This window comes from Phascolarctos cinereus, unplaced genomic scaffold (assembly GCF_003287225.1).
Source record: "Phascolarctos cinereus isolate Bilbo 61053 unplaced genomic scaffold, phaCin_HiC Scaffold_4;HRSCAF=312, whole genome shotgun sequence".
Classification (NCBI taxonomy): domain Eukaryota; kingdom Metazoa; phylum Chordata; class Mammalia; order Diprotodontia; family Phascolarctidae; genus Phascolarctos; species Phascolarctos cinereus.
This window is the reverse complement of record NW_027555847.1, coordinates 269,042,506-269,070,485: the sequence shown is the minus strand read 5'-3', so window position 1 is coordinate 269,070,485 and position 27,980 is coordinate 269,042,506. Positions and strand designations below refer to the sequence as shown.

Here is a 27,980-nt window from a genome sequence, read left to right as displayed (position 1 = left end):
TCCAGAAGCTTATAAATGTAGGTTTGCTGTGCTATATAAAGGAATTAAATGTAGGTTCACTGTTTTAATAATACCTACGTTCAGTCATGCCTCAAGCATGGTCTGATGTTAGTATAAGAGCAGTGACAAAACTGGGGGAAAAAACTAATTCATTTATCTTTCACAAATGTTGTGGAAGAAAGGGTGTCTGCAATTGTAGTTTGCCAGAATTTTTATATTTTAAGACCTTTAAACTTTAAAACTTTTGAATTTTCTTCAAAAAGACTTACTTTGTACACGTTTCCTGTTACCACATTGTTTGTGTACTGTTGTTATATATGGCTTAAAGGAAAGAGCAGCAGCCTAGGACCCAGGTGACCTGGAACTGTAAGGTGGGAGTGTCTGCCCCACCTACATCACAGAGCTCCAAGATGAAATAAGATATGTGTGTGGGAAAGCACTTTGTTAACTGTAAAGTGTTATGTACATACAAGATGTAAGATAGTGGTTTTATAAATTCCAAACCCTAGTCTGGTGTGAATTAGAAATCTTCCCTTTTGTGGATTAGAACAGCATCAGCCCTAAAACAAATGTTGTCATGAACTGACAAGGAGTGCGGAGTGACCGTAGACATTCTCACTTAGAACACTTAGTAACTGCAAAGTATTTCATACATGCTATCTCATTCAACGTCCACGACAAACCCTGTGAGGTAGGTGGTACAAATATTATTATTTCCATTTAAAAGATGGAATCTCAAAGAGATAACTTGCCCAAGATCCCACAGCTAGTTAAGCAGCAGAGCTAGAACAAAAACCCAAGTCTTTTGATTCTAAGTCTAGCACTTCCTTTTTCTTTAAAAAAAAATTTCATCCTAGGCCCTTTCCATTATGCCATATTGCAAACAATTCCCGTCATAATCTTCCCCACCCCCATCCCTTTTGGGGTGCAGGTCTAGCCCTTTGCTGTGTTGAAGATGGCCCCTTCAGGTAGACACAGTTACAAGGAGGCTCTTTCCATCCTGAGTTAACTTCCATGACGAATCATCAAACCCTGGATTCTAAAACTGGAAGGGGCCCTAGGAGCCATCGAGTCCAGCCTCCTCATGTTACAGATGAGGAAACTGAGACCCAGAGAGTTTAAGTGATTTTCCCAAGACAGCACAGCTAGACACAAAGGTGGGATTTGTACCATCATCCTTTTGGCTCTAAACCCAGTGTTCTTTCTTCTTTACTATCCTGCCTCTCACCTTAGGCAGAAAACTAAGCCTGCCCCACCCTACCTTGCCTTTGTTCCAGATCCACAGCCTGTCATTTTTTTTTTCTTTTTGGCTAGGCTGTGGAGTTAAGTGACTTGCCCAAGGTCACCCAGCTAGTAGTGTTATGTGTCTGAGGTCATATTTAAACTCAGGTCCTCCTGAATCCAGGGCCAGTGCTCTATCCACTGCGCCACCTAGCTGCCCCTCAGAAGAGGTTTTAAATGCATGTTAAATAATTTCATTTAAGTGTCTTTTCCCTTTTCATGCCTTCTGATACTAGCCTAACTTCAGGGTGTTATGTGAGGAGCATTAATTCATTGTGTTTTGTGAAATGATATATTTTGGGCATCAGTCTCTCCCTGGGGGGGTAGAATAAAATAATGCCCCCTAGGAATATGAAGAATAATGACTGACCACATTGATCTCCCTTCAAGAGAAAAGTAAGTGAGGCAACACTAAGGAATTCTTCTTCAGGAAAATTAACTGGCCCTAACATTTGGATTTTGTTTCGTTCTAGGTTCATGAAAAGGATGTAATTGGCATTGCTCACCATCCCCATCAGAATCTGATTGCTACCTACAGTGAAGATGGGCTCTTAAAGCTCTGGAAACCCTAATTTCATGACTTCATTTCTACTAGCCTGGGCATATGCTACTTCAGTGCAGACATTTATGTGTTACTTTTTTGTTGTTTTTATTTTTTAAGGGGGAAAATTGCCTAAATGTGCTCTGAGAGTAATTTTTGCTAAATTTCTCATTTAAGTAGAAGTTACCCTTTTTGTATATTTTTTAAAATATTAGCTGATGAGCTTCTAAAGAAGCAGGTACTTAGTGGATAGTGTGTTTTCAGTAATCCTGTAACTGAACAGTGAAACAATGTCATTTCTATAACAGGTTCCACTCCTTTTGATTATTTGTAATGCTAGTTAATATGTACTTTCCAAAGTGAAACTTGTAAATAATGAGTGAGCTCCAGTTTTCCATCACTGTTAATTAACCATTTTTAGTTTCATTTTGTTTCTTTGAAATGCTTTGATAGAATAAATTTTACCACCTGCATAGGGACACTTTTAATGTGAACATTTCCCAGAAAATGATTTTACTGATTGTTCTGATAAATGCATCCTTTAGACTTAGAGAAGTATCTGTAGGTTTCTGTGATGTTTCCAGTGGCATCAGAGAATAATTGCTGACCTTTCTTAAGACATTAAAGTTTGCAAAATGTCTTATATGCATTGTCCCTACACATGAGAAAACAGTCTTAGAAAGCTTTAGTGACTTGTCCCTGGTAACACAACCAGTTGAGTATCAGAAGTAAGATTCCTGACTCTAGTTCCAAAATGTCATGTATGCTGTATGACAAGCTATGGTGATAAGAGATTTTGTTGATAGAATCTTAAGGGATAGGGACTGTGATTTCATTGGTATGGGAAGCTTCCATTTCAGGAAACTCCTTCAGCCAGTGTATATCAGCACCATCATAATCTTAAAAAGTTACGTAGAGCACTGAGAGGTAAAGGAATGATTTATGACTCCTTTGTATTTCACAGATGCTTTTACATTCCATTCTCCCTCTCACTGTTCATTATTTCTTTTTGTGGCATACTATAAAAACCAACACTCGCTGACAAAATCAGCACTGGAGCCATGATCTCAGACCTGTAGAGACAGAAAACGAAGCCAAGGAATCTGGAAGGAGTGGCCCAGGGACAGGAGCGCAGAGGAGAAGAGATGCTCTGAAACATTGGTGTCAGACTCAGATGGAAACGGGCCTCTAAACCGTACATCAGATCCCCACAGGCTGCATATTGTCTAAGAAAACCACATACTAACATCTGTTTTATTTTATTTTTATTTATTTTGTTAAATGTTTTCCCATTACATTTTAATCTGGTTCGGGCTGCACTCTGGAGTGTCGTGGGCCACGTGCAGCCCAAGGGCTTTGTATTTGACACCTCTACTCTAAAACAGTTATGAAAGATTCCACAATTCTGAACAAGGAAAAGAGGGCCCTAGCTCAACAGTTTTGCTACTGGCTTCCTGATTTTGTTCATTCATAACTAGAATTATGTCCTAACTTAAAGGAACTCTTTTTTTTCCCCCTCAACTTCTCTAATTTAAAAGAGTCCTATATCTAGTACTAGAAGAGGTCAAAGAGTCTGAGGGCCCTCTACCTGTACTTCTGCTGGATCTTTCCACCTGTGACCCAATGCTTTATGAAGTTTCATTTCCAAGAAATGCAACTTCCAATCCCCCAGTGAAGCTGTTGCATTAATCCCTGCCATTTTTTTAGCCTTGACAGCAAGCCTTATTTGGTTCCTAGTGAACATCTTTGTGTTGTATGACCGTGGGCCTTGGGATATCCTTTGAAAAATAAAAGTTCTGAGTCACCGAAAAGGCAAAAATGTGTGTGAATAGGCCATAATATCACCAAAAAGAAATTATGCGTTAGAATCCACATAAAGGTTGTCATCAGATGATCTTAAAAAAAAAAGCTAGATGTGAAGTGAGAGCAAAGAGTAGCCTATAGCCTGCTCCATTGATGCCAAATGTCAAAATCTTCTCAGACTCTCATTGAGAAGGCAAGCAACTCAATACAAGTTATACATGTGTGGTCATGCAAGACACTTCATAGTAGTCATGTTGTGAGAAACTAAGTATATTTCCCTTCATCCTATCCTGCCCCCCATTTATTCTATTCTCTCTTTTGACCCTGTCCCTCCTTAGAAGTGTTTGCTTCTGATTACCCCCTCCCCTCTATCATCTTCCTGCTCCTTTATCCCCTTCCCCCCTATTTTCCTGTAGGGTAGATAGATTTCCATACCCAATTGAGTGTGTATGTCATTCTGTCCTTAGGCCAAATCCGATGAGAATAAGATTCACTCATTCAGAGGAAGTTTTGTTTTGTTTCTTGGGTGAGGCAACTGGGGGTTAAGTGACATACCCAGAGTCGCACAGCTAGTGAGTGTTATGTGTCTGAGGCTGGATTTGAGCTCAGGTCCTCCTGAATCCAGGGCCAGTACTCTATCCACTAGGCCACCCAGCTGCCCCTGAGAGGTGGATTTTTAGCTGAGACTTTAGGAAGCCCTGGAACCCGAGAGGCAGAGATGAAGAGGGACAGCATTCCTGGCATGGGAGGCGGCCAATGAAAACATTCAGACTTGGACCGTCATATTGGAGCCACACCAAAAGGCCAGTTCACCAGATCACACAGGACATGTGGGGAAGTATGGTCTAAGAAGACTAGAAAGGTAGGAAGGGGCCAGTTCATGAAGGACTTTAAAAGCCAGCCAGAGGATTTATATTTGATCTTGTAAGTAACAGAGTCATTGGAGTTTATTGAATAGAAACTGTGATATGATCAGGAGGTGTTTATTTCTGTTCTGTGTGGTTTGTCCTCGGTTTCAGATGGAAGGGGTACTAATCCCCACTAGACCCAGGAGTTCAAGCCATGATGACCTTGGAGCCAGAAGTGCAGGCCAGTGGGTGCTGCCAGCCAGCCCACCTGACATAAAAGCCCCAGGAAGCCAGAGTACCTGGGAAACAGGCCTGACAGGTGTTTTGGATTTGGAATTGAGACTGTGCTCTATGGGAACCAAGCTAAACTATGAACCTAATCAATCCCCCTTCCTCTCCCTAGAACCTAAGGTATATTGCCAAAGGAAAGGGGGATTATACCTGTCAAGTGTTGGCAGAATTTGTATTTGTGATTATGCCTTTTGAAGTAGTTATTCCTAGGTTAAAGCTTTTTTAAAAATATCAATTTCCTAGAAGGTAGTGGTATAACCTCACAACTGCATGGCAGCTATGAAGAGAAAAATCACATGGGTGAAATAAGATGAGTTCATCCTGAAGCACACTCTAGTCTCTGCAAAGAGGAGAGGGAATACTGGGCTAGAATTATGTCTGTTTGCATCACCCCCACCCCTAAAAGAAATATTGCTAGTTTGGGGTGAAATGGTATTTAGATTTAAGCCATTCTCTTGCTTATTATCCTTTAATAGGGAAGGCATGCTTGAAACTGTATCTGAAGACTTAACTCCCTTCCCACAAAAGACCAGTTACATAAAGACGACACCACAAGTAGAGAATATTACATTTAGCAATAGCAAATAAACCTATTTATCCAAGCTAATAGTAAATAGAAGCCAAAGTGCTTATACAGATGATGGTATACCAGACAATACATATGAATGAGCTCTCTTACTGGGAGTGAGGTATTTCAGTCCATCCAGAAGTTCCAAGTCTCATCTAAGGAGAAATTCCCCAAAGTCTCTAGGGTAAGAAGTAGGAAACAGGGACACGGCCAAAGTGCTGGCTCCTGTATGGCTTCTCAGTCTTTTTCTCCCTCCAGAGACCTCTCCCTGAAGAGAACCTCTCTCAAAGCTAAAACCAGATACCAAACCCCAGCCCCCACACAGGCATGGCCATGTAGCAGTCATTCTCTGCACCAAAAAGAGTCTTAGGCACATCAGGCTTAAGCCTTGAGTTACATAATGTACTCTGCTATCAGCTTTCTCCTTCCTCTATTAAAATAAAGTCCTCTTGATCAGGTTCACAGAAACCAACAATCTCTCTTGAACCATCTGTTAGCTATTATTAAAAATTGTGAGAACACAAGCCATTCCCCAATTGATAAATGGTCAAACGATATGAACAGACAGTTCTCAGATGAAGAAATTAAAACCATCTATAGTCATATGAAAAAATGCTCTAAATTGTTATTAGAGAAATACAAATCAAAACAACTCTGAGGTACTACATCACACCTATCAGATTGGCCAACGTGACAGAACAGGAAAGTGAAAAATGTTGGAGAGGATGTGGGGAAAATTGGAACACTAATACATTGTTGGTGGAGTTGTGAAATGATCCAACCATTTTGGAGAACAATTTGGAACTATGCCCAAAGAGCTACGAAAATGTGTATACCCTTTGATCCAGCAATAGCACTTCTAGGGCTATATCCCAAAGAGATCAAACAAATGGGGAAAGGACCCACATGTACAAAAATATTCATAGCAGCTCTTTTTGTGGTGGCAAAGAATTGGCAATTGAGAGGATGCCCATCAATTGGGGAATGGCTGAGCAAGTTGTGATATATGAATGTAATGGAATACTATTGTGCTATAAGAAATGATGAACAGGCTGACTTCAGAAAAACCTGGAAAGACCTATATGGTCTGATGCTGAGTGAAGTGAGCAGAACCAAGGGGACTTTGTACACAATAACAGCCACGTTATGCGATGACTAATATTGTTAAACTGAACCCTTCTCAGCATTACAAGGATCTAAGACATCTCCAGAGGCCTCAGGATGGAAAATGCTGTCCCCATCCAAAGAACGAACTATGGAAGTCAAATCACTATCACTTGTTTTTACCTTCTGTTGAGTTTTGTTTCATTTTTCTGATGGTTCCTCCTATTGGTTTTAATTTTTACTTACAACTTCACTAATGTGAAAATGTTTAATAGGAATGTAAATGTAAAAGCCTATATCAGGTTGTGCGCTGTCTTGGGGAGGGTGGGGGGGAAGAAGGGGGAGAAAAATTTTCAACTCAAAAGCATATGCAAGTGATTGTTGATAAATCAATAAATTAATAAAATTGGAAAAAAATTTTTAAAATTGTGAAATTTCTCAGAGGGTGAAGCTAGAGCCTTTGTAGAGAAATCAGCTTCTTGGATTCCAAGGAAGACTGACACAGATCCACAAATGCCACCAGAAGTAAAGAACTCAAGGAAAAATACTTTTCTAACTCTTATCAGGTGCACTCCATCCCTGGCTAAGGACCTATCATCCCTAAATTTTAAACTATAGCCCAGGAATCTAAATCCCATTCTTAGATATCATATTCTTAATCAGCCGTTCACTTCCCAAACCCACCTGTCCCTTTTGAAGTTCCTACCTTAAACTTAAAATGCCACATGGGCTCTAAGCTCTTCAGTTTCTTAACTAGACCTTCTGGCATTGCTTTCTAGGCTCCATCTGTGATATCATTTGTTGCCACATGAAACACTAAAGGGAGCTGGTAGCTGTCAGGTTTAATGTTTCCTAGGATAGTCTTCAGTCACTCCGGATACATAACCCAAAGCGGACAGCATGCCTCCCTATTTGTTAAGTATTTAACTGCTTTGGTGTTCTTTGGCAGGGACTCACCAACCACCACTTGTCTCTTCCCCATTCTTTACTTGTGGTAACATTTGTGGATCCGTATCAGTCTTCCTTGGAAGCCAAGAAGCTGATTCCTCTATAGAGGGTGTGAGTGTCGGGGGGGGGGGTATTCCTCTACATATATTCCTCTTATATATGTTCCTCCTTATATATAGTCCTCTATAAAGGTCTAACTTTACCCTCTATGAGAAATTTTACAACTACTACTAATAGCTAAGGTAGCACTACTTCAGTATAAGTTGAAGCCAATAACCACTACTACAACTAGGTGGACTTGAAGATATGGAAGCTGTTGATGAACTTGAAGCAGTGCATCAACCAGGTCACAGGCTTCAATGAACCAGGGAGTGCTAAGGAAGAATATGGAATCAAATCAGTGCGACACTGATAAACTGAATCCTTTCCATTTCAAAGCAGGGAAGAGGAACTGTGGACCACTAGGATGGCATTACAGAGAAAGGACCCAACTGGTAGACAAAAAGGTTTTTCAAACCACTTGAGAGCAGTGATGATATTAATCTTGAACTCCAGCACTGACAAAAAAGGGAATCTTAGAAATTGTCTAAAGAATCTCTCATCATGGGTCAGATCAATATCCAGATTTGTTAAAGCAATAAAGCAAACACTTGGCTTACTGAAAAATCCAGTTAAAGGAAATACAGGAAAGAATGTGATTCTTTGTGGAATTTTCATATTGGTGGGATGTGTTCTTACCCTTTAAGTTTGGGCTTTTGTATGAAAATATTTGCTCCATTTCTTACTTTGTAATTTGTATTCTTGGGATTATCTAAGTACTTTCCAAAGGGCAGAAAGAAGGCAATTCAAAATGAAATGTCATACTAACCAGTCACACTATGGATACATATAGCAAAATGGAAGATGCCTTCATGTCTTTTCATCTTCTGGCACAAATTGCTTGTTTTGGGGGGCTGGAAGTAGAGTCTGAAATACCATGAAAGCTGGACAACTCTAAATAGAGTATTTTATAAAGCAGATTCCCTGTTCTCTATTACTCTGGAGGAAAGCTGGTCTACACTTTCATTCTTCTTGAGAAGAATTGTAAAACCACTGGATTATGAATGGAATGGCAGTATGTGTTGCCTTTTCATATTTACATTAGACCTATTACCTTCCCCTATATTCCCTTCAGGTTATATTCTTTCTTTTACGGTTTGTGCTAACTTGACTACAGCCCTTGTACTTTTAGTCAAACATTGTTTTAGCCAGACCCAAAAACTTACTACCCATATTTGTTTTTCCTCCCCTTACAATACATAAACCCATCTTATGAATCTATCTTAAAAACATAACTTTTAAAATAATAAACATTTGTATAGAAGTTTTAAGGTTTGCAAAACATTTTCATAAAATACATTTTCTCCTCATAACAACCCTTGTAGTGTGTGGTGCTTCACCTCTGAGGAAAATGAGGCTGAGAAAGGTTAATTCGTCTACACCTAGAATCTGAGGCAGGATTCTATCTAGATCTTCCTGACTGCCACGTTCAATGCTTTATTCATTACACCAGTGTCCGAGGTGCAGCTCTAATGCCAACACCTTCTTGGTTCAGGTTTGATTTTGGGAAGAAATGAGGTACTGAACGTATAACAATTTGGTTTACATTGCCCTAACATGACAAGAATATGAAATGGAACTAACAGACACCGCATCCCTTATCTCCATCTGCAAATGGCAACCCACCAAGTCTAGGAGCCCCAGATTCTATATGGAATCAAAAATCACAGGACTTTTTGTGCCCTTAGATGACCAAGAAGCCAAGACCAACAACAAGGCCCTTTGTTTTCTTTTAGGTAGTGCTCCCCAAGTTGTGTGTAGGAGGGAAAGCTGCAACACAAAACTGACGGTTCGTCCTATCACAACCTACATAACTCACATTGTTGAGTAGTCATATCTGCCCTTTGTCACATTTTTCCCCCCAAATTCCAATCTCCCTAATACAGGTTAAGATCCCCCCTCTTAGTGAACAGTAAAAACAATCACACCCTTTGACACTATAATTCCATTGTTGAAAATATATAATAGAAATGCAACCAAAACAACAAAAAAATCCATCTGTTGAAAGTATGGCATTATTTGTAATAGCAAAGAAACTAGAGGCAACTCAAACATCCAAGAGAATAATGGCTACACAAATTGTGGTACATTTGTCTAATGGAATTACTACAATTTAGCAATTAAGACCCAGAAGTATGAGGAATCTTAAGATATCTTTAAGAAATAATTCAAAGGATGTAGAATTATGCTCAATGTCTGCATCCTTTGACCTAGAGATCCTGCTATTTATTCCAAGGAGGTCAAAGACAAAAAAGGTCCCATTACATCAAAAATTCCTATCAGTGTTTTTAAGCATTTTTTGAAAACGCAACAGATGCCCAAGTTGGGGAATACAAATCATAATACATAAAGCTAATGGAAACAGTAAATATGAAGACTTCAGCAGCATGGGAGAACCTTACGTAAATTGGTACAGAAACAGGAAAGTGTCTACAGTAATGGCAAATGACAAAGAAAAAACCCTGAAATTTAATGCTTTGTATGCTTCAATATACATCCGTATAATCACCATGATGTCTAAAAATGTTAAATGTTAAAAAAAGAACAGATGAGAAAATGAACTTCCTCTTTCAGCAGATATATTTTGAGGAGAGTTATGGGTGGAACAATGCATATATCTGATTCAGCTGATGTGTTGATCAGTTTTGCCAAACTGCATTTCTCTACCTTCCCCCCCCTTTTTTTGGTTGTTATAAGGGGTGATTCTCTAGGTATGGGAGAAGAGATAAATTTGGAAATGAAAGTGATGTAAAAAGAGATAATTCTTTTAAAAAGAACACAAAAGGTAAAAAGAACCAGAAGTATTTACTTATTGCAACCATATAAGAGGAAAAGCACAAGACTGTGGACAAAGAAGGAATTTGGAAGTAGTGATTAGAAAATTTCTGACATTTTGTGGATCAAAATTAATCTAATGAAAATACAAGGTAAGTTTAATTTTGCTGACGTTCAGTATTAAGTTTATAATAAAACATTGTTAAAATGTAATGCCACATAATCCATGTCATTGTATGGAACTCTTAACAAGCTAACGCTTTAAAAATGGATATTCCTGAACTGCATGTTAGATGGATGAATTCTATTGATATTTTTAGAAAATATCCCTTCTGACACTTTTTTTTCCTGTTTTCCCTTTGAAGCACTTTTTCTACATGTTTCAAGTTACACTTCATTTTCCTTTTTCACCTCTACTAGGGAGACCAACAGACTTTTGCACATGTAGTGACACTGATAGAAAAATAGCAAAAATTCTCCTTTTCTTTGACATTATCAGTCATCATGTAAATTGGTTTTTTCTGGTTCTGCTTATTTATGTGGCTCTACATCTTTCATACAAACCTTCCCAAATTTCTGTATATTCTTCCTAATTGCCATTTCTTATCCACATGCTATTTCTTCACATTCATAGAACACAATTTTTACAACCATTACCAAATGATTATCACACCAATTTTTGCTTTTTGATGCTACAGAAAACGCTGCTATAAATGTTTTTGGCTTTGTACCCCCAGCACTAAGGGAAGCTAGGTGGTGCAGCAGATAGAGCCCCAGGCCTGAAGTCAGGAAGAGGCGAGTACAAAATGCAGCCTCAAGACACTCAATAGCTGTGTCATTCCAAGCAAATCACTTAATCCAGTTTGCCTGTTTCCTCATCTGCAAAATGGCTGGACAAAGAAATGGCAAACCACTTTGCCAAGAAAACCCCAAATGGGGTCAAAGAGTTGGACACTAAGGACATACATGTTTAATAAATGCCTGACTGCTGATAAACCGACTTTTCCCTCAGTCTTTAACCACCTTAGGATACATGACTCACATCAATGTGTCAAAGTGAATTTCGGGGCACAATTCCAAATTGTTTTTTGGGTCTTCCCACCTTCTCATTCCCACTAAAATACACATCCACACCCTCCACAACATCTAGTCAGGCAAAACAAATTTTCACACTGACCATGTTCAAGTCTCAATCTGCAAAGCTATTTATCTCTAAAATGCTGTCACAATATAAGCAATTTTCTTGCTTCTGCTCATCTCACTCTGCATCTATTTATGTAAGACTTCCATGTTTCTATGACACCCCTCCATCCCCTTCATTTCTTACAGTGTAGTAGCACTCTTATCACATTTATATTCTGCAACTTGTTTATAGTCATTACCCAATTTGTGGGCATCGTTTTCAATTCTTTGCTACATATTGAGCTTTTACCTCCTTTCCTTCCTGTTTCTCTGTAGTGAAATCCATTTCTGTACTCAATTCTGTGGTTTTTCCCTCCTTTAGCTTCATATATTCTGTACCATTTGCCCAAAATTACTTCAAGCCCACATCAAGTTCAAATTTGTGCACTACATCCTAGGAAGTGCATTGATAAAATGGAGGGCCAGTAGGATGCTGAAGGGCTCTGACTGTATATATCCTAAGGACCAGTTGAGGAAACTGGAGATACCTAATGTTTTAAAAAAAAAAAAGACACATCTTCAAATATTTGGAGAGCTCTGATGTAGAAGTGGGATTTATTTTGTTGGTCCCTGAAGGGCAAAACAAAGAATATGAAAATTCTGGGCCACATAAAGAAAAATACCCAAATAACTGGGCCACCTTAAAAAGTAACTGCTTCCTCCTCACTAGATACTTAAGTGAATCTTGAACGACCATTCATGGCCTAGAAGGGGTCTCTATGGTTACCTTTTAACTCCCAAGAGTCTTATCCCCATTAACTAATGCTCAGAAAGGTGACTTACTCAAAGCAAATTTTTGTGGAAAGGGTATTGAGAGCAATTAGCTCTATTCATGAAGCACCTGCCAGACTAATTGGGTAGTATGAACAGTTAGGGAAATGTCTTGTACCTGTTGGAGTTATAGAAGAGTAGTGGTTAGAATGCAGTAGGTTAGGGTACACAGGAACACTGAAGAGTAACAAGGGCTATAGATATGCTAAGTTTGAACTTCATCTCTAAAAAGTTTACCCTAGGTAACTAAGTAGTGATTAAATTTAGCCATTATTTCATTAATCAGAATTCACTTATTTAACCAGGTTAATTTACCACTTAAGGATCAACTTCATGCTTGTTCTTCGTTTTAACCAAAAAAAGCTATCAAGATACACAAAACCAGGGGCAGGGTGGGTGATTAAGGCAAACGAATCTATCCAGAGTTGAGAAAGGGGAAAGCACCCCTCCCAAGTCTTTCATTTAATCTTCCCAGATCCTTCACCCATTTCTTACCTTGCCCCATGAAGGTATGATACCCACTTTATATTGGTATAAAACCTAACCACAGAACTACACCACACAACCATCAGTACATTTAGTTAAGCTTCAGCCCTGTTGAAGTTAACAGGAGTCCATGAAAACAGATAGAGGTGCCCAGATCTTTCTTTAAGAGATGCCTTCACATCACGACTAAAGATTAAAAAAAAATTATTAGTGGGAACTAATGCTTGGCTCAGTTTTCATTCCAAAGGACAGGTAAAAAAGCTTCCCCTTCCTATAGAGATAAGAGGACCACAGGTTCTATACACATGGTAAATATGTCCATCTGCTTTGCTTGTTACAAGGAAGGGATTTATCATGAATCCAAATGCAAATAGTTCGTAAAACGTTAAAATTTCAAAAGAATCAAGCCAGTCAAACCCCTTCTATTTGTACCTTCCTACTCACCTCTCCCATGTTTAGATTTAATAACACTAATAAACCAAGTCTCAACATATGATAGAGTCATTCTCTTATTTTAGCCCTTCTTAAAAGAAAAATACTAAAGCACATTGCCACATGGTACATTTTGGGATTATGCCACTGAGCTGGCAAAAACCAGGATGTGGAATGTCAGTAAATTTTTGGAAAAGCCTAACAGAGTAAGACGTAGAGAAGATAGAAATTCTTTCCCTTTTGATCCACAATCCACCAAGACATTTCTCTAACTTGTGGAGTCACACTGTCTACATTTATTGTAGTTTTATTCTTCATTCTTAATTAAGCAGTTGAATTAGATGTTCTGTGTACTTTCAGGTTTTCTGCTTGCATGTATCCAATATTAAGTTTCTCTGCGCCATCCTAAATCAAACATTTTATTTACCAAGGCAGACTTCTTCACACTTTCTCCTGAAAATCTGGTAATAAATTGCAATTACAATATGTTGTAAAGATGCCTAGATATAACTTAGCTTCTACTATTTACAGATTGATTATATGATCTTGACGATGAAGATATAAACCTAGAAAGAAACATTTACAGCTACTGCTTGCAACCTGGTCAAGCATTAAACTAGTTAAAACAAACATTAAAGCCAGTTGGCCTAAGTATAACAAAATAAAAAATTAGTGGCTCTCATCCTACATTCACTGTACATAAAAAGAACCCCTTTCTTGTTTGTAATCTAGTAAAACAAACTAGTCTAAGTAGAGCAAAATAAACTTAAAATTAGGTGGCTGTCACCCTGCATTCACTGTATATAAAGAACCTCTTCCCCAAACAACATTCAGGAGTTATCTCTTTTCTTCCCCAGTTCAGTTCCCAAACCAAGCAAACCCCAAATACAGTGAATGGAGAGAGCCAGAGGTAGGGCTGGTTTTGACTAGCATTGTTTTTTTAAATAACAGCACAATGGCAAAACAGAAAAGCAATTAATTCTAAACTGTAAATAAAATACCTTTCTAAAGAATGGGGTTTAAATTCACCCTCAGCAATACATGTAATCAGAATTATTTGTTAAATACAGACAACACCTAGGCAATACAGCAGAAGCATCACAAATCCCAATTTGACAAACAACCATACAGACCAAAACATCAACATATCAAAGTTTTCTGATGGTGAATTCAGTACAAAATTTTAATTTCAGAGCTCAACAATTATAAATGCTTGTGTACATTTAGTCAATCAAAAATCAAACCTCAGTCTAATCCACTGCATATACACATTGAAACAAAAAGTACAAGTCATGAAAAAATGCTTGGGGGCTTCTTTACCATAAGGAAATAATTAACTATCTTGCACACTGAACATCATAAATTGCAAAGTCAGCATTTTATATTACTGATTTTATTAACTTTTTAAAACACAACTATAGTTGAATATTACAACAAAAACAATAGCTAGTAGTGAGTGTTAAGATGATTGTAGTCCTTCACTCATTCACTATTGCATACAAAAGCCAGCATTACAATTAAGAGTATCCACTGGCCCCCATTAAGAGGTCTGACACTGAACCCCACCTCTGGGATGATGCTCATCATCCTCATAAGCTTCTCCATTGTAATGGCGTCTTCTTTCTTGAGATGGGTCGAAGTCCACCAGTTCTACCTGATCCATATCTTCAGTCTCCTCTACTTCCTTTCTTTCAGGCAGTAATTTTTCCAACAAAGATAGCTTATCTGATGAAAGAAAGCCATTCTCTGGGAAGTTTACCTGCAAAAAACGGTTTTTTATTATTCCTACGTTTCTAAAATCACAGATAAGAGCACCTAAGTTTTCCTATAAGAATGGTAATACTATTAACTAAGTCCTCGGCTTCCTTCTAGGCCCATACCAAATAGTTTTAGGAACAAAATAAAATACTGAATACAAATATGCCAACATGGGAGAACAATGTGGTATGGGCCTCAATTTCATCATATGAAAAATGGAAGATCCTTCCAAAATCAACTGGTATTTTATTTTTGGCATCACTAGTATCTCTCCCCCGATGTTTTAGTTCACAAAGTATAATCCATCTTTCTATATAGGTCAAAAACTTTGTACTACATTTGATCCTCAAAGAGATTTATGAAAAGACCCTCTTTTCTAAGAGCATAAAATTATTTACAAGAAAAACCCAGTTTGATAATTTTTAAACCTATTTTAATAAAACTTCCTTTCAGGAGACTATTTGAATTCCAAGTTGTTATAGCATGTCACTTTTAGCAAAGTGGTAGTCGAAAATCCACAAAGAAAAACACTAATTTGGAAGTAGAAACTAGGTTCTAATTCTAAAGAGAGAGAGAGAGAAACAGAGAGACAGAGAGAGAGACAGAGAGAGAGAGAGACAGAGAGAGAGAGAGAGAGAGAGACAGAGAGAGAGAGAGAGAGAGAGAGAGAGAGAGAGAGAGAGAGAGAGACACCAAGAGAGCAACAGAGACACAAGGTGCAATTCACTCTAATCCCTCTGGACTTGTTTCCAAGAGGATGTTGGACTAACATGATTTCTTTCAAGTTCTGCAACCTAGGATATTAACTTTTATTAGGAAACTTTAAAAATCTGTTTTTGTATAAAGGTGAATAATATAATCAATCTCCCTCCAAAGTCAATTGTTTTGCTTACATGAGCTACTTTCAGTGTTACCAAGTACTTAAGACATTCATTTTGCAACTTACCTTAAACTCAATTATTAGAATTCCTTTCTCATAAGGTCGGCGATAAATGGGCATACCTTCATTCAGCACACATTTGATATCTCCATGTTTAACAATCTGACCTAAAAGGGACAACATATGGTCACTGTTGGAAGAAAGAAGGGGGTAAATAGAAGAGACAGGATCCTTGATAACCAGATGGACCATATTTGGGAAAAGTAACTGGTTTTGGTCCTTTCAAAGCTGTGGTGTTTTCCTTTAGGAAGCTGCCAGAGGACCACGTAAAATTTCTTCTACATTATAAGATACTACAAATGACTGCCAACCAAGGAACAAAGCCCAAACTCTCCCACTGTCCCCAATCCAACCATCTTTAAATGTTCCCTTAAAGGGATTACATATGTGGTTAACTGCTGATTACTTACCAGGATGAGAAGTAATGACTATAGTTCTATTATCAAGAGTTGTTATTGGTTTCTGAAAGCCACACAATGCTTCAACCAACTGGATATCCATACATGTGAAAAGGTCCTCACCTCGTCTATTAAAAAAAAAAAGTGTGTATCTCACCTACTTAATGCTTTTTAAAACAAAAATTTGAATTAGTTTGAATAAATGGAGTTTTAAATGTTCATCTGTAAGATAAATTATTTACAATCATTTAATGTTAAGATACAAGGACTTGTTTTAAAGAATGACCCTTCTGAGTTATCTTACTCTAATTTAAATAATTCTTTAGAATGATACAGTAGGGGAACGTTATCTTGTAATACTCCATACTCAAGAAGTACACTTAGGCCGCTTTAAAAAATAATTTAAAAAACACAGGGGTGGTGGTAGACAGGCATTCCATTCCCCTTAAGTAAACCACCTGTGCCAAATAAAGCAATTTTTTCCTTTTACATATGGACTTCTACTTATCCCCCTCTCTTCCAATCCCAATAACAAAAATTTCTATATGAAATGCTTAATAAGAAAAATGTTCAAAAGCTTGCTAATCTGTTCTCACAAACGTGATGAGTACTAAAGACTGAGTTTTAAGAAGTCATAAGACAAAAGTTATTAGCATATATCCTAAATATTAAAGTTTTAATCTACTTTTTAAAGAAATTAGTATTAACGCATTAGCTTAAAATGAAAATCACACTCCCTACTCCTCCCCCCTCAACACATCACATGTTACTAGAAATATGGTACCAATTTCATCAAACATTCATTCTTAGAATAAAAGTGCTTAAGACTTAGACACATCACCACTATCTTTCTCTTTCACCAATTTACCTAGTATAATATTAGTCACATTGATTTTGCTGCTGATACAAATATTGAAAAGACATTAAAAAAGAAAATTCCATGGAATTTAAGAGTACATTACAAGATGTTCCGAAAGTCTTAGTACAGTCTTAAGCTACTAAGACTTTTAGGATACCCTTTACTGTAAATTTAAGAAATTGATTTCTGGGCCAAAGATAAAAGTGTGACAGTGCTGCATTTCGTTGGAAATCTCTACTACTAGAATATACTTTTCAAAGACGATTTCCAAAGAGTAAAAGTTACAAAGCTGATTTTGATTTGACACAAATAACTAAGCTCTTCAAAAATGGAAATCAGTTACACCATCAGATAATGAAATCTCCCATCTTTGAACTATTCAAGCAGAGGCTGAATGACCATCTGCCAAATAAAAGATATAGGATTTAAAGGGTAGCTTAAGAATCTCCAATCTAGTATACCTGCCTTCATTTCACAAGTGAAAAATGGTAGCCCTAATTCTAACTTATCCACAGTTAGAGAGGCCCTAACTTAGCACTTTTTAACTAACAACCGTGATTTCAGCACAACTCAGCAGAATGGGGATTCCCATTATGATCTTTTTCAAGATCAGTCTAGCCCAGTCATCAAGAGCTCATGGACCATCACAATTTTCTCTTCTAAACTATTATCAACGGTTAGAAATATTAAAGAAAAAAAACAAACTTATTTAGCTTATTCTTTCTTGCTAAAGCTAGACCCTATTTAGAAGTAACGGGACTATCTATACATAAACCTGAAGTTCAATGTTCGAATGATTATACATGTAATTTTTTTTTTTACCGTGTAAATATAGCATTGTCCTTCTGATCCAAAACAATGATAATATCTCCTGGCTCAAGTCCTGGCTCCTGGTCACCTTCACCATGGAATGTTATCTTCTGACCATCTTTCATGCCTAAAATAAGTAACGCATTTTATGTTGGTCCTGAAACAATTCTAGAACACCCAAAAAAAAAAAATTCTGGAGGGGCAATGGAGGTGCAGGGGGAATAGGAAGTCCCAAGACTTATCAACTTACACACAACACCTATATTTGAAGTTTCCTAAGGAAAGAAACCAAGTCTCTCTACTTGTTAACTTCACACTGTAATACCGGATACAATACTGGTTTAATTAGAAACTGCCAAAGATGTGGTACAGATTACATAGGACAGTTTCTGCTTCATGTACTGCAATCACAATCTAATAAAAATATTGACTCAAGTCTCTTGTAAAACTAATATAAAAATAAGAAAATTCATTATTAATAGTTTTTCAGTCTAGTCTAAATGCTTTGTTGTCTATGAATGTCTGATAGTTTCATAAGGTAGCAATCAATACTTCTGTACTATACTTTTACTCCTAAATTATCATTGGAAATTACTACCTGGCAACTGACTAAATGAATACCTAAACTAATTTTCTAGAGCATTTCAAATTAAGTCTGTTAGAGTCAAAGGCATTTAACTAAATTTCCAATGGCCAACAGGTGAGGTGGGTTTTGAACTCAGATTTTCTTTTTTTTTTTCCTTCCTTTTTGGAGGCAATCAGGGTTACCAGCCAAGAGTCACAAAGCTATTAAGTGTCTGAGGCCAGATTTGAACTGTAGGGTTGGTGCTCTATTCCTGGAACTCAAATTCTTCTGACCAGTTACCTATCCATGACACCAATGGTGTCAAACTCAGTGAGAAAGGGATTCCTGCAGGATGCATGTGGATTTAGCAAAACACAAATGAACATTCTGTTGTACTACATTTTTAATTCATTTTGTTAAACATTTCCCAATTATATTTTAATCCAATTTGGCTGTGTGAATTTGTCGCTTCTGCACTAGGCCATATAGGCTTGAGCTGTGTGACACAAAACTGCTACGGCTTTGATTCTAGTAGTACCCCATTTTGGCTACAGAAAAAGCTAGGTGAATAGATGTCCCTCTTTGTGTCCACATTTTTAATTGTCTAATTACTTAATTACAAAATAAAGCTGAGGAAGAAGCTAATTAAGTAGGATCCAATGAACTCCTAACACAATTCAGTACAGTAAAACCAATCACTTCAACAACTTCCAACAGAACAAAGACATGTTTTTGTTCCCTCCATATTTTTAATACACGTTAAATCCATAACACCAATTTCTTCTTAAGAAAAAAATAGGTCATATCCTTTTCTTTTGAAAACTTGAGTACGAGGACCAAAAAAATGCTTTGCTCAATTAAAGGACAATTCTGTAGTATGTGAATTAAAGTTTTTAGGGCTTAAATACTATAGGAGAATGCTACAGAGAGATCCTTTCCTTGATCCTGTTATACAATTTATATGAATTTGAATAAAGGCATATATTACATGTTTTAAAGAAATTACTGGTTTGCCATTCCAGTTTTTCTACTAGACCCAGGCATTATTAATTTTTAAAAGGCCACTTTAGGCTTCCAGACATTTCTTTCTCTGCTTACCAAGCAAATTTAAATCTACTGGTAAGCATCCTATAACCATCACTCTAACTAGTATCTACACTTTCAGAATAATATGATTACTATGAGGTATTTACTAAAGTGGTTCCTCCTTTCACTCTGAAAAGGCTAAGCATATACTTTGTAAATGATTTATCTAGTATATTCACAATCATAAGGTGACTGAACATAATTGGAACATGGGCTTCTTTTTAAAATATGGCAAGTTAATTAAAGGTTAAAAAAAAAAATCACTCCAGATACTCACCCTTGTCAATATGAACCTCCAGAATCTTCTTCTCTCGAACAATTTTCCTTCCATTACAGCTTTTACATCTATCTTTTGGGCTGATTCGCTCCCCATGCCCTTGGCATTCCATGCAAACTGACTGAATTTGCTGAACCATTCCAGGTCCTATCTGATGAATTCTTATTTGCATTCCAGTACCTCTGCAATTAGGACAGCATTCTACAGCTCCTTTCTTTCCACCCCGTCCTGAACCACAGAAAAATAAAAATTTCAATAACTGAAATAGCTTTATAACATAGAGTTGAGTATTAAAGGTACATACCAACACACCTCAAAACATCATCTTCTTACAGTGAGCTACCAGAAACAGGAATATCTGAGAAAGCTGAAGATATAAGTAAGGTACAGGCTTACCTATAAATGACTGAAAAAGCATTTATTAAGCACTTACTATAGCTAAGCACCCTGATAAAAACTGGGGTTAAGACAATTCCTTTTCTCAAGACATTCACATTCTAACTGGTGTGGGAAATAAAAAGTAGTTCAGCTACATAATGGAAAAGCTATTGGAACTTAGGATAGTTGATAAGAATAGCAATGTCAATGTCGGGGTAGGCTAGAGGGTGAAGCAGGAAAGATGGCAAGGCTTAGCTCACCTTACCAGGATTGAAGTCCTATCACCCTATTTATTCAAGCAGCATGATGGATCTTATCTACCTCTCCGGTCACAGGGCACAAGGGGAGCCCAGATCATGTGTTATGAGCACAGGTGCCAGTGCCTACTCCTACTCTTTTCTACCCTGAATTCTTACCTATCTACAAATAGCTTAACTGTAAAAGGTTTTACAATGACAGACCTAGCCTTCTACCACTTCATACTTCCTTCCCTCCCTCCCTCCCCCTATGCCCCACTTTTCTCCCACCACTGTGCCATCCATATATAATCTGCCTATACTTCATTTTGGAATTAATAGAAAGCTGAAGCTTCTCACTTGAACCTTTAAGTTTAATCTGGAAAAATGGGCAGGTGGAAGTGAAATATCTCTTTTCTACCAGGATTCCTATCCTAGCAGGCCTTCCTAGATGTAAGGAAGATAAAATAATCTCATCTAATCCTCAACAAGTCCTTTCATCTAAGCTAACTCCTCCTCCTCAGCAGAGTCTCAATCTATCTTCTTCAATTTCCTGCTCTCACCCTCTAAAAATTTCTGTTGATTAGATGCACCATCTGATGCAAGATGGCAAACATGTTGCTACTGCGCCCAAATCTAAAAGTCCTGTAATTCTTTGAGCATAACACAATGATAACTGAGGATCTCAAAGTGAAAATAAGATTCTTAAAACAGGAATTTGTAATTATAAGACTATACAGAAAGATTTTTAAACATACCTTCACATTTATCACAAATTACATTCTTTTGCAAAGCCAGTTTTCTCGTTGCACCATTATATAAATCTTCTAAGGTCACTGACAACTGATGAACAACATTTTTACCTGCAATCAAGTAGTGAATAACTTTATTCAAGCATCTATACATGTCAGTTATAAATTCCAATTTGTGCTATGTAACTTAATATGACCAATCTTTAAAAACTGATTCCACTGTGTATCCTGTGCATATTATTAATACTGGACACCTTCACCCTACAAGTTCTATTTTCTTCAAAACTGGGAATCTGTGGGAGAACAGCTGAAATTTTAAGAAAGCCACTTCCAAACAACTGTTTTAAGAGGGCACAAAGGAAGCAGCACATTACTTTCAACCTCTTACTTCCTAGACTCCGGTCCCATTTCTAGCTTTTAAGATTTGTCACAAGTGAAAGAGGACACAACACATGGTATCACATATTTGAAAGTTCAAGCCAAAGCTAGGAACACATTTAAGAACAAAATTCCTTTTCGCTAGCCCACTTGAAAATTTTTAATCCCATCCTGAACTTTATTACAGATAATCTTTTGTCTCTTGAATTTTTAAGGTGGTACAGAGTTGCCAGACTTATAATTAGGAAGAGGAAAGTCTGAATTCTACCTCACTTACTGGTTGCATGACCCCAGGAAAGTCATTTAAACTTCTAAAGACAGCTTCTTCTATAAAACAGTGATAAAATAACTTTCTCCCAGGGTTGTGAGGATAAGAATATAGGCAAAGCACTTCACAAACCTATATAAACAATACTCATATTTTACATGTCAAGGTATTCCATGTACAAGTTAGTTTGGGAAAAGATGCTCTATGTTGGAGACCGCTGTTCAAATCAACCTACATTGTGTATATGTACTTATTTCATGTCATTTGGAACACATTTTTTATTTTAAATAATTATAAAGTTGGATATTTTCTTCTGATACAAGGTTGGGAAAGTAATTCACATGAAAAGGACACACTTCCAGCAAGTCACCATTTGGCAATTTCTAAAGTGTTAATAATCTTAAACAGAAGTAGAATGCCCGAATTACTAACTGTTGGGCTTAACTCTGCTCCCTGCCACTCCGTCCTCTCCCCACCCCTTACCTTACAACTATTTGTCTTCTTTCTGCATTCTGAAGACAAATATACTGACATTTATATGCTGGAGGGCTCTCTCAAATATCGTACAGACTAGGCCTATTCTTTCCCTAGGCTCTTGGGGGTGTGGAAGAGAGATTAATTTTCACATGACATTGTTTTACTATACAGATCACAATGAGTGCTAATTTATTTTTACTTAGATACTCTTAAAATGTGGTTTCCAGAGCTAGTGAATATTCAAGCTGTGATCTGACCAGCATCGAGATCAAGACTATCTTTCTAGTGAACTAGATACTATGCTTCTTAATCAATACAGCCCAAAGTTAACTGGGCATATCATATGTTTATTAAACTGCATCCAAAATCTAGGTTTTTCTCCCCTCCAAGAAAAATTGCTCTCAAACCAAATTTCCTCATTCCTCATTTAACTAGAGTTTTGAGTCTCACCCTTAATCATTGTTACATTTCATCCCATCTGAATGTCACCCCTAATACTAAATTAGAATACATTTTGCTTTTTAAAATATAGTACACAAGGGCCGCTAGGTGGTGCAGTGGATAGAGCACCAGCCCTAGAGTCAGGAGGATCCAAGTTCAAATCCTGTCTTAAACCAGACACTTGACACTTACTAGCTATGTGACCCTGGGCAAGTCACTTAACCCAACTGCCCTGCCAAAAAGAAAAAATATACATATTACACAAAGAAACAACAACCGTGTGAAGATTGCCTTTAGGATCAACTATTAATGTGAACCAGAGCTCTTAACCTTCCAGTCATTTGACTGATATGAGCAGCAAAGATCTGATCTAGGACTAGAACAATGGAATAAGAGACAAAAGGAATAGTGGATCATAGAACATGGAACCTAAGGATGTCAACGACATCTAGAACAATCCTCTTACTTTACCTAGAAAACTGAGTTTTAACTAGCCAAAGGCTAGAGCTTTAAACTAGCCAAAGGCCCCACCAGACTCAACACCAGACTTTCCATAATTTAAACAAGGAACTATAACTTTCTGGAAAAATCCATTTAGAACTCAGATCATCATAATGAAAATCTGCATTTTCTGTGATAATTTAAGAGATAAAAGGAGGTCAACTGCTCTTTTTGATTGGCAAGAGTTAACTAAAGAGAAAAGCAAAAAATCCTGTGAGAAAATTACCAGGCCACTTAAGAGTCAACGGCTTAGCTTAGGTGATTTGCCCATTACCAAGTATGAGGTGGAATGTGAATCCAGGTCTTCCAGACAACAAAATCCAGCTCTCCATATCACAATACCCTGGTCTCTACAAGCCCATGTCCCAACTATAAAATGAGAGAGACGGATCAAAATGAACCTAGGTCTCTTTCAACTCTAAATTCTACTAAGCTCTAAAGAGTTATACTTCGTGTGAAGAGCAAGTTAAAAGAGCTTTAAAAGAGAACCAATACCCAAATAAGTGAGGCTATGAGAACACACCCAAGCTCAATGAGTTCTTCAAGTCACCAGGCCTGGAAAAAATACATAAATATACTGAAGGTACACAAGAGATAGAATACTGAACAATCTTCCATCATCTTTGAAAAATCAATCAAGATAATGGAGAGTGGGAGATACTAGAATACTGAATACTCCAATTTTCAATGAGGACCTTTAATTCTTTCAATTTTAAGTCACAGTGATCTAATAATTTGTTTTAAATTGCAGTAAAGATACGATTTGAGCATTTATAAAAGGAATTTGTGATCACCCAAGAGCCAACAGTTTTATCAACAAACTACATCAGATGACTACCCCTTTTCAAAAGGGTGTTAATAAGATTTTTATCAAGGTGATGTCTATGGAATTATCCTTATCTATTATATTTCTGGATTTCAGCAAGGCATTTTGACAAAAGTTGCTCCATATTTCATTGTGGACAAATTGTGAGATGAGCTACATGGTAAATAATTGGGTAAAATCTACATTCAATGATTAGGGCTAAATAATATATGAATATAATAGAACAGTACTGATATGAGAAATAATTGGAATGGGACAGCTTGGGAAGAAACTGGAAAGACCACAAGAAATGAAGCAAAGTAAAGTGAGCTTAGAACTAGGAAAATTTAAACAACGGCCACAACACTCAGTATAGCGAAAAACAAGACTCAGAACTTTGATCAATACCACGAAAATGAATGATAAGCTCCCAAGTCCAGAGGGCTGAGGATGAATCCTACCCTACTACAGGGGATGAAAATGAAGCAAGACACACACATTTTGCACATGGACAATGCTAGGAACTTCTTTTGGTGGACTATGCATGTTTTGAGGGGTTTTTTTCTTTTTTAAAAAAATTAACTAAGGGCAACAATGGGGAGGGAACAGCAAAAGGTTACAAAAATCCTCAATGACTAGACTCAGAGTAGTGATTAATGGATCAGTGTCAAACTGGAGGGAATTATCTAGCTGAGTAAGCACCATAACAGTGTTTTCTTTTGCCTTGTGCTATTCAAAATATCGTCAATGACTTAAAAATGGTATGCTTTTCAAATTGCAGAAGACACAAAGCCAACAAAAAGGATAATTCAAGTCAAGTAACATCAGGAATCTCTCAAAAATATAGACAAATCCAGTAAGACTGGATACCGAGAATCAAGCAACACTGAGGTTTGTTTTTTTTAATCTACAAATATGCACAGGATAGGTGAGGAGTGCCTATTTATGAAGTTAAAGTGTTCATGGTTTTTTTAGGCAACTGGGGTTAAATGACTTGCTCAGGGTCACACAGCTAGTAAGCACCAAGTGTTTGGTCTGAGGCTGGATTTGAACTCAGGTCCTCCTGACTTCAGGGCTGCTGCTCTATCCACTGCACCACCTAGCTGCCCCAAAGTTTCACGTTTTAAAGTCAGTGTAATATTGCAATCACACACTGCTATACTTCAGTAAACTTCTGAAGCTTAACAATGAGCTCTCCCAATTAGTGTCATTGTTCTTATCCTTTTTTTAGATTGGCAAAACCTTACCTCTCCTTTCCCTTTGCATTCTTCCACCTCCTCCAAAAAACATATCAAAGATATCCATTGGAGAACCAAAGCCACCACCAGAACCACCCTCTTTGATGGCTTGTTCTCCACCTTTGTCATATAAATCTCTTTTCTTTGCATCAGAAAGCACTTCATAAGCTTGAGAAATCTGCTTGAACTATTTAAAAAAAAAAAGGCCATATTGTAAAGTAAGTTCTTTTAGGAAGATTTAGCCAAGATTTTGAAATCTAAGTTCTATTCACTTCACATTTAATATATATTTACGTAAAACTGTCTACAGCTATGTAAATAACAGCAACAAAACTTAAATAAGTTCAGACTAGGACCTGCAACAAAAACAGGACAACTGTTATCAAAGTTAATTTCATCAAAGGATTTTTTCTTTCACTATCTTTAGTAAATAGTAAAAATTTTTTAAAAGTAAAAAAAATACTTGCCTTTTCTCCTTCATTTGGATTCTTATCTGGGTGATATTTTAAGGCTAGTTTTCTATATGCCTTTTTTAGTTCTTCCTGGGAGGCATTGGGCTTTACCCCCAAAACATCATAATAAGTAGTTTCCTTCACCATTTTTATAGCCTGCAATTAAAACCACAACTTTAAGGTACTTTCAATCTAAAGATTCACCTTAAAATCAATTGAGACCACCTAATCAGATTATAAATTTCAGAATGTTATTATCAAGCCAACACCCAACCTCTGAGCTAAAAATCTGGCCACATTTCATAAACCTAGATAATGGAAAATATCGATTAATCTGACACATAGGCAAACCCTAAGGTTTTAACTATTAATCATTCCAATATTCCTATTATTTCACACTCTTACCAACACTCTCGAGATCTCTCTCTTTTTTGTTTCCCATCCCACACCCTGAGGAAATGTGTGGTTATAAAGCAAAAAATGAAGTGTAAATAAACTGGAGACTTTGAGAACTGGGGGCTTGCTACACAACCAGGTATTACCCGTTATCTACTAAAAAAATCTTGTCCCTACATAGATTTGTTTTCTTACACCTTTGTTCTCCTCCCTCTCCCTTCAGGTATCTAGTGAAACTAGCCTCTTTTCTAAGCCTCTAAGGGAGACACTATCACTGGACTTCACCGTATCCTCTCCCTTCCCCCAATTCTCCTCCTCCTCATCCACACCTCCTGGCTTTCCTTCAAGACCCAGCTAAAATCAAGCTTCTATGAGAAGCTTCTTCAGATCCCTTTCAACTACAGTGCCTTCTCCTCGTTTATTATCTCAAATTTATCCCGAGTGTATTCTGCTTATATACAATTGTATGTTGTCTCCCCCATTAGATTTCGATCTCCAGATTAGGGACTGGTCTTTTGCCTTTTTTTTTTTTAATCATCCCCAGCACTTAGTACAGTACCAGGCACATAGCAGGTGCTTAATATTGCTGGACTCCTGATGAAAACGGATGTTTAAAGACCAGTGGTTTCCGCGGTGGCCACAGCTTAATCCTGTGCAATTTGTGCACGTCACCTGACCGCCTTATCGTGCCACGAGGGTTTGGGGGGTTTGTTTTTTTAAAAGACAGCCCCAACGGCAGAGGCACACGGGAGATTCTTTCCATCTCCCTCCTTGGCAAAGCCGGGGGAAGCGAGTCCGTATCTCCAGATCTTCTCCCTCCTCTACCTCCCAAGGCTTCCTTTCACGTGGGAGCTCCCACAGCAGGCTTCCCGGGAGCGTCCTCCCGATCCATTCCGTTTCCACGTAGCTATTCGTGCGCTGTCTCCCCCATTTGAACGGGAGGTCCAGGGGGAGCGGGATTTGCGGGTTTTTCCGCCATTCTCGGTATCCCCGGCGCTCAGCATTGTGCACGGCACGTAGTAGGACCTAAATCAATGCCTGCTGACCTGACTGGAGGTCACCACCTCTCTAGAGCGTTCTGGAGCCTGGAGGAGAGGAGCGCTGGGAGGAGATGAAGCGTTCACCCCCTCCCCCCAACACAACGGAGGGCTCATCCAAGAGGAGGCTGCGAGGGAGCGGGGACGCGCACGCAGAGGGGAGCGCGCACGCAGCGCCCCCGTACCCCAGCAAATAGGTGCGGCCCCCCCCCCCGCGCACGAACCGAGGAGACCGGGGTGGGGGGAGGGGAAGGAAAGAGGATTGGGGGAAAGCGAACAACATCGCGGAAAGATGGAGGAGAGGAGGAGGGTCGGGGCAGGCGGAGGAGACGCGAGGGAGGACGCCAAGCCCATTGTCTAACGCCCGGGCTGCAGAGCGGGGGCGACACCCCTCGGAAATCTGGGGCACCGGCCCCCGCTCCCTCGGGAGAGATGCCAACGGCTTCTCCGGGTCTCGTAGGCGCTACGGCTCCTTACCCCCGACGGGGCGGGAGGCGGGGTAGGGACGGGGAGCCGAGTTGCGGTGAGGGAGAAGGGATGGACTTACCGGGGAGCGACGCTCGTGGTACGCCCGGTGTCGAAATGCCTGTCCGGGGTGTGGTGAGAGGGTACTGCCCAGAAGCCGGTTGGGTTGTTGGGGGATGGAGTGGAAGAAGAGTGGATGGGGGAAGGGGGCGCGAGTTCTTGTGCGCGGAGCTCGGGCAGCAGCAGCTGCTACCCTCCGCTTCTCGCCGAGTTTTCTGGAAAGTTCCGCTCGCGGCGTCGCATCCGGCGAGTTTTGTAGAGGAGCCGGGGCGCG

At 38.4% G+C, this 27,980-nt stretch overlaps 2 protein-coding genes across 2 annotated transcripts in view; one reads left to right on the top strand and one right to left on the bottom strand.

Moving 5' to 3' along the window:
• The window catches only part of SMU1 (SMU1 DNA replication regulator and spliceosomal factor), a 32,629-nt gene extending 28,988 nt beyond the window's left edge, over nt 1-3,641 (top strand). Inside the window, exon 12 of the mRNA XM_021004547.2 lies at nt 1,755-3,641. Within this exon, the coding sequence (XP_020860206.1) occupies nt 1,755-1,853 (99 nt within the window). The 3' untranslated portion in view covers nt 1,854-3,641. The remainder of the gene's footprint in view (nt 1-1,754) is intronic.
• Nucleotides 3,642-14,283: 10,642 nt separating this feature from the next.
• On the bottom strand, nt 14,284-27,810 carry LOC110220573 (dnaJ homolog subfamily A member 1). The gene is made up of 9 exons (XM_021004623.2): nt 27,729-27,810; nt 25,764-25,904; nt 25,306-25,483; nt 21,195-21,299; nt 19,823-20,050; nt 17,907-18,021; nt 16,238-16,353; nt 15,834-15,934; nt 14,284-14,888 (listed from the first exon to the last, which is right to left on the bottom strand). The coding sequence occupies exons 2-9, from the start codon at nt 25,893-25,895 to the stop codon at nt 14,670-14,672; spliced, it is 1,194 nt and encodes a 397-aa protein (XP_020860282.1). The 5' UTR covers nt 25,896-25,904; nt 27,729-27,810; the 3' UTR covers nt 14,284-14,669.
• Between the last annotated feature and the right edge of the window lie 170 nt (nt 27,811-27,980).